Genomic DNA, 12,960 nt, shown 5'->3' on the forward strand with positions numbered 1-12,960 from the left:
TATCAGTAGGGATGTTCACATGTTTCTTGGTGAGTTCTACAGTGATCCAGGATGCTTCTCCCCTGGTCCTAGAGTTATATTGGTCACTATTGTCTGTGTGTCTTGTCAAACTTCTTGTCTTGCTGTGACATTCAGGGGCATAGTATCAGGTTCTCAAGGTCAGGATCAACAAAGAACATTTCATCCAGGTTGTGCTCCCCCATAAAGAACTGAGAAGGGATCAGTAGTGATGCAGCTGGCATTAGATGAGATACCAAACAGATTGGGATATGGGTAGTTAAACAGCTGTATATCAGAGGTTCTCAACCCAGTCCTTGGGATGCACCCAGCCTGGTGAGTTTTCAGGATATCCATAATGCATATGTATGAAATCATCTGCATACAGAAATTCCATTTTATGCATATTCATCATGGATATTTTGACAGCCAGATTGACTGGATGTGTTCTAAGGACTGAGTTGAGAATCACTGTGGTATACTAAGTAATCAGTATTAAGGATTTTTTTTTTATGGGGGGTGACTGTTATCCTTTTGTACTTCTAGAATCAAGCACCATGAGCCTTCATTCGCAGCTACCCATGATTTTTTTTCCCTTTCTTACCCCTCGGCAACATACATAGTCTGGTTACTGAAGTAATAGTCCTAGGCTAGAGGCCATGCATCAGAAGCCCTTTATATGCAGTCATGGGCTCTCAATCAGGCCACTACATGCAACCCTTAAACAGTGAACATTGCTCAACCTTCCCATCCTCAGCAGCATCCACGGTCCCAGTTGACCCAGGAAGTAATCTAGTTATCAGTTTTGATGTGATGTGGCTTTACAATTCTCTAGATATATTGTAATTGTGTTGATGGTTTTCTGTTGTTAAGGAAACTACAGTTCCCATTCAGTGTGTTTCCAACCAGGATGAGGAAGAGCGCTTACCAGAGACTTCTCTAAGAACAATCAGCAGTCCTGTGAAATCAGAAAGAGAGGCATTACTCATCGGTAAGAAACCTATCTGCCAGCACATAGCAAAACTAACATGTTTGGAGACACTATAGAATTTCTCAAATTATTTATTGCTATTTAACTGCTGTTGTCTGATCAGATCTTCTCTCCTTTTTTTTTCCTCTTTCTCTCCATTGTCATTTTTTATTCTCTTTCCTCACAAAGAGCTTTAATAACCGGAGACAGCATGAGCCTATCCAGCCTATTATGTGGGTTGAAGCCAGTAGGTGAAGCTTGTTGCCCTATCAGTTACATTGTTTTGGGTGTATCAAGATGGCAGTGGCTACACTGGGGAAAATTAAAACCTCCTTGGGTGGCGTGGGTGGAAACCGGCTTCAGCTTGGTGATATCCTGTCATCTCCTGTCCTTAAACCACCTTGTTTCCTCAAATGTTCTGTCTCTCTGTCTCCCATTGCACTTTCACATTTTTTGTTACCTTACATAGTAACATGATAGATGATGGCTAAAAAGACCAGTTGACCTATCTGCTCACTTTATCCTGTTCACATAAAAACAGAGAAAAATGAAGGCAGATAAAGAACACATGCCTATCCAGTCTGCCCGTATGTGCCATCTACTACCCCTTCCTCCCTCTTAAAGATCCCATGTACTTGTCCCAAGCTTTCTTGAATTCAGTTACGAGCTTCGTCTCTACCACCTCCACTGAGGGGCCACTCCACAAATTCACCACCTTTTCTGTGAAGAAGTATTTCTTCAGATTACTGTCTCCTTTCACCTTCATCCTATGCCGCCTTGTTCCAGAAATTCCTTTCAGTTCAAAGAGATTTGTCTACTATGCATTTATGCCATGGAAGTATTTAACCATCTTTATCATGTCTTCCATCTCTTCCTTTCTACCAAAGTATGCATATTCAGACCCTTAAATCTGTCCCCATATGCTTTATGACAAAGACCACCAATCATGTTAGTAACCACCCTCTGAACCAACTCCACGTTATTTTATATCATAGGTATGGTCTCAGAATTGTTCATAGCTCTCTAAATGAGGTCTTACCAGAGACTTATGCAGAGGCATTATCACCTTCTTTTTCCTGCTGGCCATTCCTCTGCCTATACACCCAAGTATCCTCTTAGCTTTCACCATCGCCTTTTCTACCTGTTTGGTCACCACAGGATCATCACACCTAAGTCCTGCTCCTCTCTTTTTCACAGAAGTACTTCACCCCCTATACTGTACCGCTCTCTTGGATTTTTGCATTTTTAGCATTAAATCTTAGCTGCCAAATTCAGAACCATTTTTTCAAGCTGTGCTAGGTCCTTCCTCATGCTAAATCTCAGCTGTCAGCCATAGAGTGACTGATAGTAAGATATCACTCCTTGACTGGAACACCTGTTGTCATCTTTCTCATTTGTATACTCCCATTTTAGGCATATGCCTGTGTTTCTGTTTAGGACTGCTTGTTACAACAGAACATGTAGCTTCCCAAAAAGATTCAGCTGCTTGTTCCTTCTATTACAGCAGCATACCAGACACATTGGAGTTAATTTTATAAATGGATTTTTCATGCCTGTATGGTAGTATACACACATAAAAGGCCTCATAAAATTACCTCATGAAAATGGTATATGCGGTATAATTAGGAGTGTACTTTAGAGTGGGTGTGTTCAAGGGAGGAGTGTATACAGAGCACATTTATGTATGTATTTTATCTTTTACTGCAGCTCCTTGTGACTCTGGGCAAGTCACTTAACCCTCCATTGCCCCTGGTACAAAATAAGTACCTGAATATATGTAAACCGCTTTGAATGTAGTTGCAAAAACCTCAGAAAGGCGGTATATCAAGTCCCATTTCCCTTTCAACTTTTTATTTAACCATAGAAAATAAAATACAAGGTAATAATACATCAACCATTGCTGATATCATTACTAAGTATTTACAAAATCATTATCTTGTGGCATATTGTAAATATTAAACCTTATACTCCCATTACCCTGTGAATTCCCCAGTATCAGACTTGATTTTTAAAGTTTCAGGATCTCATGCATTGTTTCTTCATGGTGATCCCATCCAAGCAATTAAACCACTTATTGTCCCCTACTACCTAAGTCTCCTAATTGCCCCTCCCCACAACCCAGTTCTCTATTTTACAAATTTAAGAGAACTACAAGCCCTGGTACAAATTGCAGCGTTATGAACAAAATCTTGGACTAATCAGTATTTTTCTCAACATTTACACATTTGCTACCACAGACGGTTGTAAACTCAGCTATTTGGAGAAGCTAAAGTGAGATGGGACTGGGATCAGGATATAGTGAGGCTAAGGTGGAGTATGGGGCAGGGCAGAAGGGAACAGAGCAAGTTAAAATCCTTGGGGTTGGAAGCTACACCTATGTCAGCAGACAGTGAGGCACTTCTGAGCACAGTAAGCTACCACTTGGGTGCAGCTGTCTCTCCTTCCCCTACCCACCTGTGTTAATGATGGTAATATGCAAACTGAATATGCTCCAGAAATTATGTGCCCAAAAAATTAAACTAATGCACCGAAGTAATACAACATATTAAGCAGAACAATATTTGCAGTATTCTGAAATATATATGCAGGTACATTAACACTTGGCTCCCCATAGGCTCTAGTTCGTTAGTTCAGCATCTTCCTGTTGGCCGTGCGGAATGGTGGTGTTGCTGTGACAAAACGTTTTTGTGGTTAATGGCAACCATAAAATGATTTGCTTGCTAGATTTTTTGGTAGGTTGCCAAATGGCCACAAGGTTTCAGATCTGCTGGCCTTTAGTTTATTGTTGAGTTACCAAATGTGTTTAGAATGTGTTTTATCTGTATTAGCTGTACCTAAAGCAAGAACAGCTGAGAACCAGGGAAACCAGGGTTCAAATCCCACTTTTGCTGCTTCAAATCTTGGACAAGTTACTTAACCCTCCATTACCCCAGGTATTCATCAGGAAATGTTATAACATAGCTCATTATTACAAGTGTTTAAAATAAGCCAGGACGAAAATCACAATGCAAGCGAGGAAGTGTAGTATTTCTTGTAGATAACGTTATAATATAGTCCTTAAAATGGGACTTAAATATGAGGACAATTTATAATTCTGACAATCTATAATACTGTTCAAAAAATCAATGTTTCCTGAAGATAAGCAGGCTTGTATTAAACTAACACGATAGTACGGTGCTGGGGCTGTAACTTAAACGAGTACACCATTAAAATAGAGTACAAGAAACCTGAACTATATGGGTATCGGAAATGCAAAGCATACGAAAATCTAAGCTAGAGAGTGAATAAGATCTCCTCACATCTAGCGCAGTATAACACAAACAGTAAAATAGATAGTGCAAACAATAGAAGTTGATATATACAGAAAATTATTATAAGGATTTAATGTTGATGTAGGTGTTATAGGAAAAGGAAAATAAAAACCAGAAGGGAAGAGTGCTAAGAAGCATTGTAATGTGATCACAGGAAACCACACTAGGACAAAGAAGGAGAAAGCTGATTTTTAAAGGGGACAGTCAAGTAATGTATGTTTGAAGGAAAAATATCCTTTTAAAACTATGTAACCACATGGTGTAGCACAATAAGGTCTATCAAGCTGTCACTTGCAGCACAAAAATAAAGAAACCTGTCTCGGGGTTAAAATCATGGCTCAGAGACAGAATGAGAAAGCCTTTGTTTAAGGGAGATGGAATGAAATAGAGAGCAACACCTAAAAGTCAAAGCAGTATGAGCCGTGAATTTTGGGGAGTGGGAGATAACGTCCTAATAAAATGACACAAAAGAGGAGAAAAAAGTATGCCCTGATAAAAGGAGAATGCAGAGTAAGACTAAGATACAGTGAAAGCCAAGAAATACATCCGTACAATCTTACATGCTCAGAAGTGCACTTACAACGGACTTGGCAGCATGAGGCATGAAAAGATAAGTCATTTTACAATTATGGTGCCTGCTTAAGTAACCAATTTTGAGGGGAAACCGGAGTTGAAAGATACCTGTGTAAAAGACTGTTGTACCACTTCAGCATAGAACAGGGACAAAAACGAACGGAAAAGGGGAGAGGAGAGAGAAAAAAAAAATCACTTTCTTAGCTTTTAAAAGTGAACTGTAGAGCCTCCTCTGCCAAAGCAGCGCTGGACTGATAAGGCAGCTAAAGTGGGCAATCTTCCCAGATTCTCATGTCCTTGAGATAGTGAACTACAGCACTTGTTAGGGAAAACTTTTAAAAGCTACAGAAAGAAATGGCAGTTTCGGGAGCCTGGATAAGGATAAGGATATTAAAAAAAAATGTAAGAAAAAAAAAGGGGTTTAGAACTTACAACTCCTCGGGCAAGTTTAAATAGATTTACAAAGGCAGATTCGAAGCCCAAGAGGGAGTATATATACAGTGGGGGAAATAAGTATTTGATCCCTTGCTGATTTTGTAAGTTTGCCCACTGACAAAGACATGAGCAGCCCATAATTGAAGGGTAGGTTATTGGTAACAGTGAGAGATAGCACATCACAAATTAAATCCGGAAAATCACATTGTGGAAAGTATATGAATTTATTTGCATTCTGCAGAGGGAAATAAGTATTTGATCCCCCACCAACCAGTAAGAGATCTGGCCCCTACAGACCAGGTAGATGCTCCAAATCAACTCGTTACCTGCATGACAGACAGCTGTCGGCAATGGTCACCTGTATGAAAGACACCTGTCCACAGACTCAGTGAATCAGTCAGACTCTAACCTCTACAAAATGGCCAAGAGCAAGGAGCTGTCTAAGGATGTCAGGGACAAGATCATACACCTGCACAAGGCTGGAATGGGCTACAAAACCATCAGTAAGACGCTGGGCGAGAAGGAGACAACTGTTGGTGCCATAGTAAGAAAATGGAAGAAGTACAAAATGACTGTCAATCGACAAAGATCTGGGGCTCCACGCAAAATCTCACCTCTTGGGGTATCCTTGATCATGAGGAAGGTTAGAAATCAGCCTACAACTACAAGGGGGGAACTTGTCAATGATCTCAAGGCAGCTGGGACCACTGTCACCACGAAAACCATTGGTAACACATTACGACATAACGGATTGCAATCCTGCAGTGCCCGCAAGGTCCCCCTGCTCCGGAAGGCACATGTGACGGCCCGTCTGAAGTTTGCCAGTGAACACCTGGATGATGCCGAGAGTGATTGGGAGAAGGTGCTGTGGTCAGATGAGACAAAAATTGAGCTCTTTGGCATGAACTCAACTCGCCGTGTTTGGAGGAAGAGAAATGCTGCCTATGACCCAAAGAACACCGTCCCCACTGTCAAGCATGGAGGTGGAAATGTTATGTTTTGGGGGTGTTTCTCTGCTAAGGGCACAGGACTACTTCACCGCATCAATGGGAGAATGGATGGGGCCATGTACCGTACAATTCTGAGTGACAACCTCCTTCCCTCCGCCAGGGCCTTAAAAATGGGTTGTGGCTGGGTCTTCCAGCACGACAATGACCCAAAACATACAGCCAAGGCAACAAAGGAGTGGCTCAGGAAGAAGCACATTAGGGTCATGGAGTGGCCTAGCCAGTCACCAGACCTTAATCCCATTGAAAACTTATGGAGGGAGCTGAAGCTGCGAGTTGCCAAGCGACAGCCCAGAACTCTTAATGATTTAGAGATGATCTGCAAAGAGGAGTGGACCAAAATTCCTCCTGACATGTGTGCAAACCTCATCATCAACTACAGAAGACGTCTGACCGCTGTGCTTGCCAACAAGGGTTTTGCCACCAAGTATTAGGTCTTGTTTGCCAGAGGGATCAAATACTTATTTCCCTCTGCAGAATGCAAATAAATTCATATACTTTCCACAATGTGATTTTCCGGATTTAATTTGTGATGTGCTATCTCTCACTGTTACCAATAACCTACCCTTCAATTATGGGCTGCTCATGTCTTTGTCAGTGGGCAAACTTACAAAATCAGCAAGGGATCAAATACTTATTTCCCCCACTGTATCAAATATTGACAGTTACTAGTAATATAATAAGCTTTGTTCCGGAAAGAGAATCAAAACTGACACCACATGGGACTGAGAAGGAAAAAGAATAGTTTTATAGGAAATCAAAAAATAAAAAAAAAATGATTTCTGGTTTGCACAAGAAGCCAAAAAGGTGTATGTAAGGTATCAAGTTACCCCAATTGGTACCGTGCGGGCCACAGCCTTATAAATTTCACACGGACCACAGACATATGGTGTAGGAGTCGGTAGAGCATCAGAGAGGAGGGCAGGGAAGATTATTGTGGCAGAAAAAGGGGGACAAGAACAAAATGTTGTGGAGGAAGGGATTCAGATTGGACTTAAGGAAAGAAAAATGGCTATGGGGGTGGGGTGAGAGCACAGGACTGAACAGCTGTGAAAAAGAGCAATCAGTTGAACCACGCAGTAAATAATAAAGATTTTGACAGGTGGAAATGAGAAATAAGAAAAGCAGAGACGGCAGACAGAGTGCAAAGACACACACAAAGATGCAAAAGGAAAAAGAACAGAATAAGAGATACTACGCAGTTATTCATGCTGCACTATGAAAAAGAGCCGAGAAAAGTGTGGACAGAAAGGGGGGGTGTGGGCTGAGTGGTTAGAGAGAAAGCATAGTTCAGAAGACTGAAGGAACTGATTAGATAAGAGGAAAACAGCAGTTGGACGACGGTAAGCAGCTACAAAGCTGAACACCGTAATTACTGTTTCCAATAGGAAAAAAATGAGGAGGAATAATAAAAGGGACAGTCCCGAGACGTAAAAAGAATCTCGTGGATAACTGTCGCACACACAGAGTGAAGGCAATAGCAGATGTGAAAAGGTGGGGGCTGTCAGTTTTGAGGAGTGGTTATAAGAACAGAGAAACCAGAAGGATTTTAAGGGAGAGCAATCTAAAAGCGTGCTGTTCTCCTAGAGTAAAGGAAATTCCCTCGATACGGGAACATACAGAAGAGAAAAGAGCAGGATTAGACCCAGGGGACTAATAGGAGAGGTAGGTAGAAGAAGTTAGGATGAAGGAGAACAGGAAAAGGGATTGGGGAGGAAAGAACAGAATACATGATAAGAACAGGGGAACAGGGATTTGAAAAGGAGGGATTAAGACAGAACACAGGGTGGGATTGGAAGCAGAAAATGCGCAATCTCTAAGGATTGTTAAGCGAGAATGCTAGCATAAAGACCAATCCAAAGATTTTGAACATTGAAATAAGCTTACAGCAAACCCCAAATCGCAGTCGCCTGGATTCGTTGGTATGCATCATTCACACAACAAGCACACTCTTGCGCACATCACGCAAATCAAAGAGACGGACAGGATAGAAGGAATTTAGGGAAGCAGGTGTGTTAGTTCAGCGCAGGGCATGAAGACAGCAAGAAGGTAAAAGAATATGAAAGATAGGGGTCAGAAAAAGTGTGCAAGTTTAGTGCTAAAGAAGGGAACCTGCAAAAAACAAAGGAAGAAGACAGAAAAGATAGAGGAGTAGGTAAAAGACAGGGGTAAGAACAAGAAAATTGGACAGAACAATAGTGCCCAATACCCCTGAAGTGGGCAGTGTCCGTGTGAGGCAGAAGGACAGAGAACATTTGAACGCACAAATTAAGTATCCCCTCTTGCGTTCAAAAGAAGATAAAGAAGGATAGCGAGTGCTGTCAGCGTTCGGGGTCACCACTGTTTTTAATCCCCCCCCCTTATAGACCTCTTTCTGACTCCGTCACACGGGGGACTAAAGGTACTTAGTTCATATATCAGGTTCTGTATAGTTTCTCTAACCTCCATTGTCACCCAATCATAAGGGGGTCTGTTCTGGGGTGGCATTAGGAGCCGTAATTGAAAACTAATTCCCATAACTACTGCTTACTGTTTTTCTAGATCTAGGTATATTCTGGACCATTTATGTTCCCACCTAAATCTTATTAAACATCTGTCTAAGTTTCTGCAAAGACTGAGTGTCACTTGTATGTGATCTACCTTGTAGACTAAATGTTAGGTAAAGAGAAGATAGAATCAATAAAAATAAAGACAGAGATAGGTTTAGATAGATAAGTACATTTTATTTCTTACCCAAAGACAAGTCTTCAAGTTGATACAAATACAGACATCAGATTCTGGTTTCAGCCGCACAGGGCTTCGCCGTCTGACAGAAGCTTTGGAGAGGACTCTCAAACCAAGCCAAAATCTCCCTTCTTTTATACTCTATCCTCTCCATAGAAGTGAATGGTGAGAAACCTTGCTCCTAATCTTTCTCACTTTCTGAGATCATACTTTCCCATGCGATCTGCTGTCGGATGTGCCCACCTCCTTCCGTTCTCAGCTACTGCTAATTATCAACATGTTTTGGGAAGCGTTGAGATAACAGTTTCACATCTTCCGGCTGCAATACTTTTCATACCATCTCATGAACTCTGTATTACCTCTGTATCATTGTATACCAAAACTAATAAGCTCCATTTTATTCATCTGATCTTTCATTACAGGTGCTATATTGGATTTAAAAGTTGTACCAAGTTTGTATCAGGACTCATTGTTCAGACCTGCTTTTTGCAGATTCTCAAATATTAAATCACTTCAGTACTTTTTAGCAGTTTAGGCTGTTTAAGGTATGTAAATTGACCCACCACTATTCCAGTGGATGGATCCCAAGCGGGGACACATATTAACTTACAGGAAAAGCAAGTCCTTGCTCAGCCAGTCATAGATTTTTAAACCTAGCTGGTATTTTTACAGCCTGAGTCCTAAAATCTGGCCTTCCACCCTTCCGGTGGGCATCTTGCTGTAGTATAATTATACAAAACACTACTACTACTACTTAACATTTCTAGAGCGCTACTAGGGTAGATTGTAAGCCATCCACTTTACCTGAGTGTAACTTGCATTACAACCGAAAAAGACATGAGCTAAATCCAAAATCCATACAAAACCCTGCAAAAGTCACTCAGCACATAATGCTCTACCATACAGCACTAACTTCCAGGAATCACACAACAAGGGCCTGCATAGGAAAAGGTAATGCTGGGCAGTAGAAAATTAATACACCTAATGAAAAATTAAACAATTCAGATTAGTAAAGACTGATCCTACACAGACATTAAAGGCTTCTTTTACAAACCTGTTTACCAATTAGCAGCACACTGAATTCAAAGAAGCCCATTCAGCACTCCCTAATCAGTAGCACAGCTTTGTAAAAGGAACCCTAAATGCTAACAGAATACCTGGTCTTTTTCACACACACAGAACACAGATCCTCACCAAGAATAGAATAAGTAGCCAGAAACTGAAAATAGAAAAGTTCACAAAAATTAAACTGAACCCCCAAAAAGCCAGACTCCACATACAGTGCAGGACCAGAGAAACAGTGATGCCTGTTCATTTGTATTGTGTAAAATATAAAGATAGCACATGTACATTTCAAAAATTGATATATTCCAATCACTACATTAAAAATTAATAACAACAGAATTAGTCCCTTTTTATTGGGACTAATTTTTAATAAATTGTATGACTTGCTGCTGAAGGCTAAAACTACCTTCCTTAAGTCAAGACAGCATATCATAACAGCGCTATACTGTTCAAACGTGAAGGAGGTTTTGGCCTCCAAAAGCTAGAAAACAAGTCAAAAATTGTATTTAGACCAATGAAAAGGTGATATCTTTAAATTTATATTTATGGGTCACGTGACGCGATGAGCGGGAGAAGACTCTAATTGCGCAGCTCCTGCCTTCCCTTAGACTCTTTATCAAAAATTCGTCTTCAAAATTTGATACAATACCCCACAAACGAAGGTAAACGAACGACGTTTGAACGGAGAAAAGTTTAATACTACTTTGGATGAGAATGACATCCAAGATCACCAGAAAAGAGAGAGAAAAGACCCGGCCACCCGACGACAAGATGGCGGCTCCGGCGAGCCCGGGGACATCAACGGTGGGATCCGCGTGGGCAGCCGAGATTGTTGGGGAAGTTACTCAGGCACTGGAAGCCATCCTAGAGAAAAAGCTGGGAGCGCTGAATAACAAGTTGGAACAACTACATAACAGCATAACGCAAATACAATTGGACATGGGGCAATACCAACAACGGGCAAGCGATACGGAAGATCGTGTGGATAAGGTGGAAACAGAAGTAAGTCGCTTACAAAAGCTAATCGCTACTTACACTGACAAAATCGAAGACCTCGAAAATAGATCGAGGCGTAACAATCTTCGCCTCGTAGGGCTCGCTGAAGACCTGGGGGAACGAGACCTGGCCAAATACCTTGAGACATGGCTTACCAAAGAACTACAGTTGCCGACTGCGCTGGGCCCGTTGCGAATTGAAAGGGCACACCGGCTGGGCCTTAAGCAGGGAGAAGAAGGGCGGCCCAGGGTAGTTATATGCCGCATACTTAATTTTGCCCACAAGGTAGCCATTTTGCAGGCGTTGAGAAGCGGAAAAGATCTGCACAGCGGCAATAGGAAGGTATTATGCTTTCAAGATTACTCGGCCGCGGTAGCAGCGCAACGAAAGAAATTTTCCCCAGTGTGCTCGGAGCTGATACAGCGAAAATTTAGATTCGCATTGATGTATCCTGCGAAGCTGCGAGTGACTCACCAAACGGGACATAAAATATTTACCACAGCAGAGGAGGCGAAAGAATTCCTAGAACAACTGGAAGGAGAAAACTGAAGCACCACTATGCTCACACGAAGAAAGTATAAAACTAGAGGAGATAAATAACCAGTGCACCAATTGATGGCACTAAATTCAAGAAACCTCAACAGAAGGACAACAGTAATAAATAATACTTTCACCCTAAAGTTGAGACTGTGTTAAACTAAACATAGCAGAACGGATATGGGCATATACAGCGGAAAACATCACTAAGATGCAGAAAGGATAAAATACAGTTTTCAACTGTGAACATGGTCCCAATGGATGATTCTGCGTTTATAGTGGAAACTGAGATTACAAAAGACGATACAGTAAGACAGCACTGAAACACAGACTGAACAATTTTGAAGAGGGACAATGAAAACCATCTAAGATCACTAACTTAACCACAACAGACATCTTGATCTAATCTGGCAGCAGTTAATACAGAGATGAAGAAAGGTATGATGAATAAATGTGTCAAGCTGTACTGTTGCTACTATTAAATTGATTTGCAGGATCTCAGATTAAAGATAGATACAACTATTGTGGAAATAGCAAAACATAAGAAGCAACTTTAAAGAGAGCTATAAAGTGGATGTTGGGGCTTAATTAGAAGGACCCACAACATACACGTGGGACTATAATTGAAATAGTGGATTATGCTATCACTACAGGAGCCTTGGATTACAAATGAAGCTGCAACACGGCAGCAACGGGACATAGATGGTGTAACACTGATTTGGGCCTGTGGAAACCATATAAGTTTATGAGGATGATGATCATAGACTTACTGAGCTAACCTAATAGCAGATAATACAGAGATGAAGAGAAGAATGTTGAGTAATTATAAAACACTGCATTGATGTTCATGTTAATTTGCACTGTATGGTTAAAGTTTGAAATCTGTTAGTAATCGATATAGAGGTCAAAAAACATATAAAAGACTCATCAGCGAGTTAATATATAGAGGGAAGCAATAGCAAGACACATAAGACAGGGGATAAATGATATAAGGGTAGGAACTACAGGGAATGGCTAGAAGATTATAAGGAGGAGGGGGGGGAAATTAAGATGAATAGAAGATGACGAATATACTAAATACAAATTAGAACAGAAAAAAGGGAAAGGCGTCGATGGTGACCTAATTCCAATAGGAATAGAAGGGGGGGAGAGGGGATTCACAGGGAAAGGGAAGGAATAGGGGAGGGGAGGAGGGAGGGGGGCTATAGGAGAACTTACCAGAAAACACAAATGATACCTGAAAAGAAGGATAGACTACTCGCTCGAATATTAGGAACAAGGGGGGGGCTGGAGGCTGGGCTGGCTCCTCTCGGGCATCAAGATCACGCAAATATGGAGATGGATA

At 41.2% G+C, this 12,960-nt stretch overlaps 1 protein-coding gene across 3 annotated transcripts in view; it reads left to right on the forward strand.

Moving 5' to 3' along the window:
• Positions 1-12,960, forward strand: part of ENOX2 (ecto-NOX disulfide-thiol exchanger 2) — a 363,942-nt gene that overhangs the window by 286,337 nt on the left and 64,645 nt on the right. For all 3 annotated transcript variants that reach the window (XM_030209544.1, XM_030209543.1, XM_030209545.1), the window contains one exon: positions 871-988. In XM_030209544.1, coding sequence (XP_030065404.1) covers positions 871-988 — 118 coding nt within the window. The remainder of the gene's footprint in view (positions 1-870; positions 989-12,960) is intronic.

Source organism: Microcaecilia unicolor, chromosome 7 (genome assembly GCF_901765095.1).
Source record: "Microcaecilia unicolor chromosome 7, aMicUni1.1, whole genome shotgun sequence".
In the NCBI taxonomy this organism is placed as follows: Eukaryota; Metazoa; Chordata; class Amphibia; order Gymnophiona; family Siphonopidae; genus Microcaecilia; species Microcaecilia unicolor.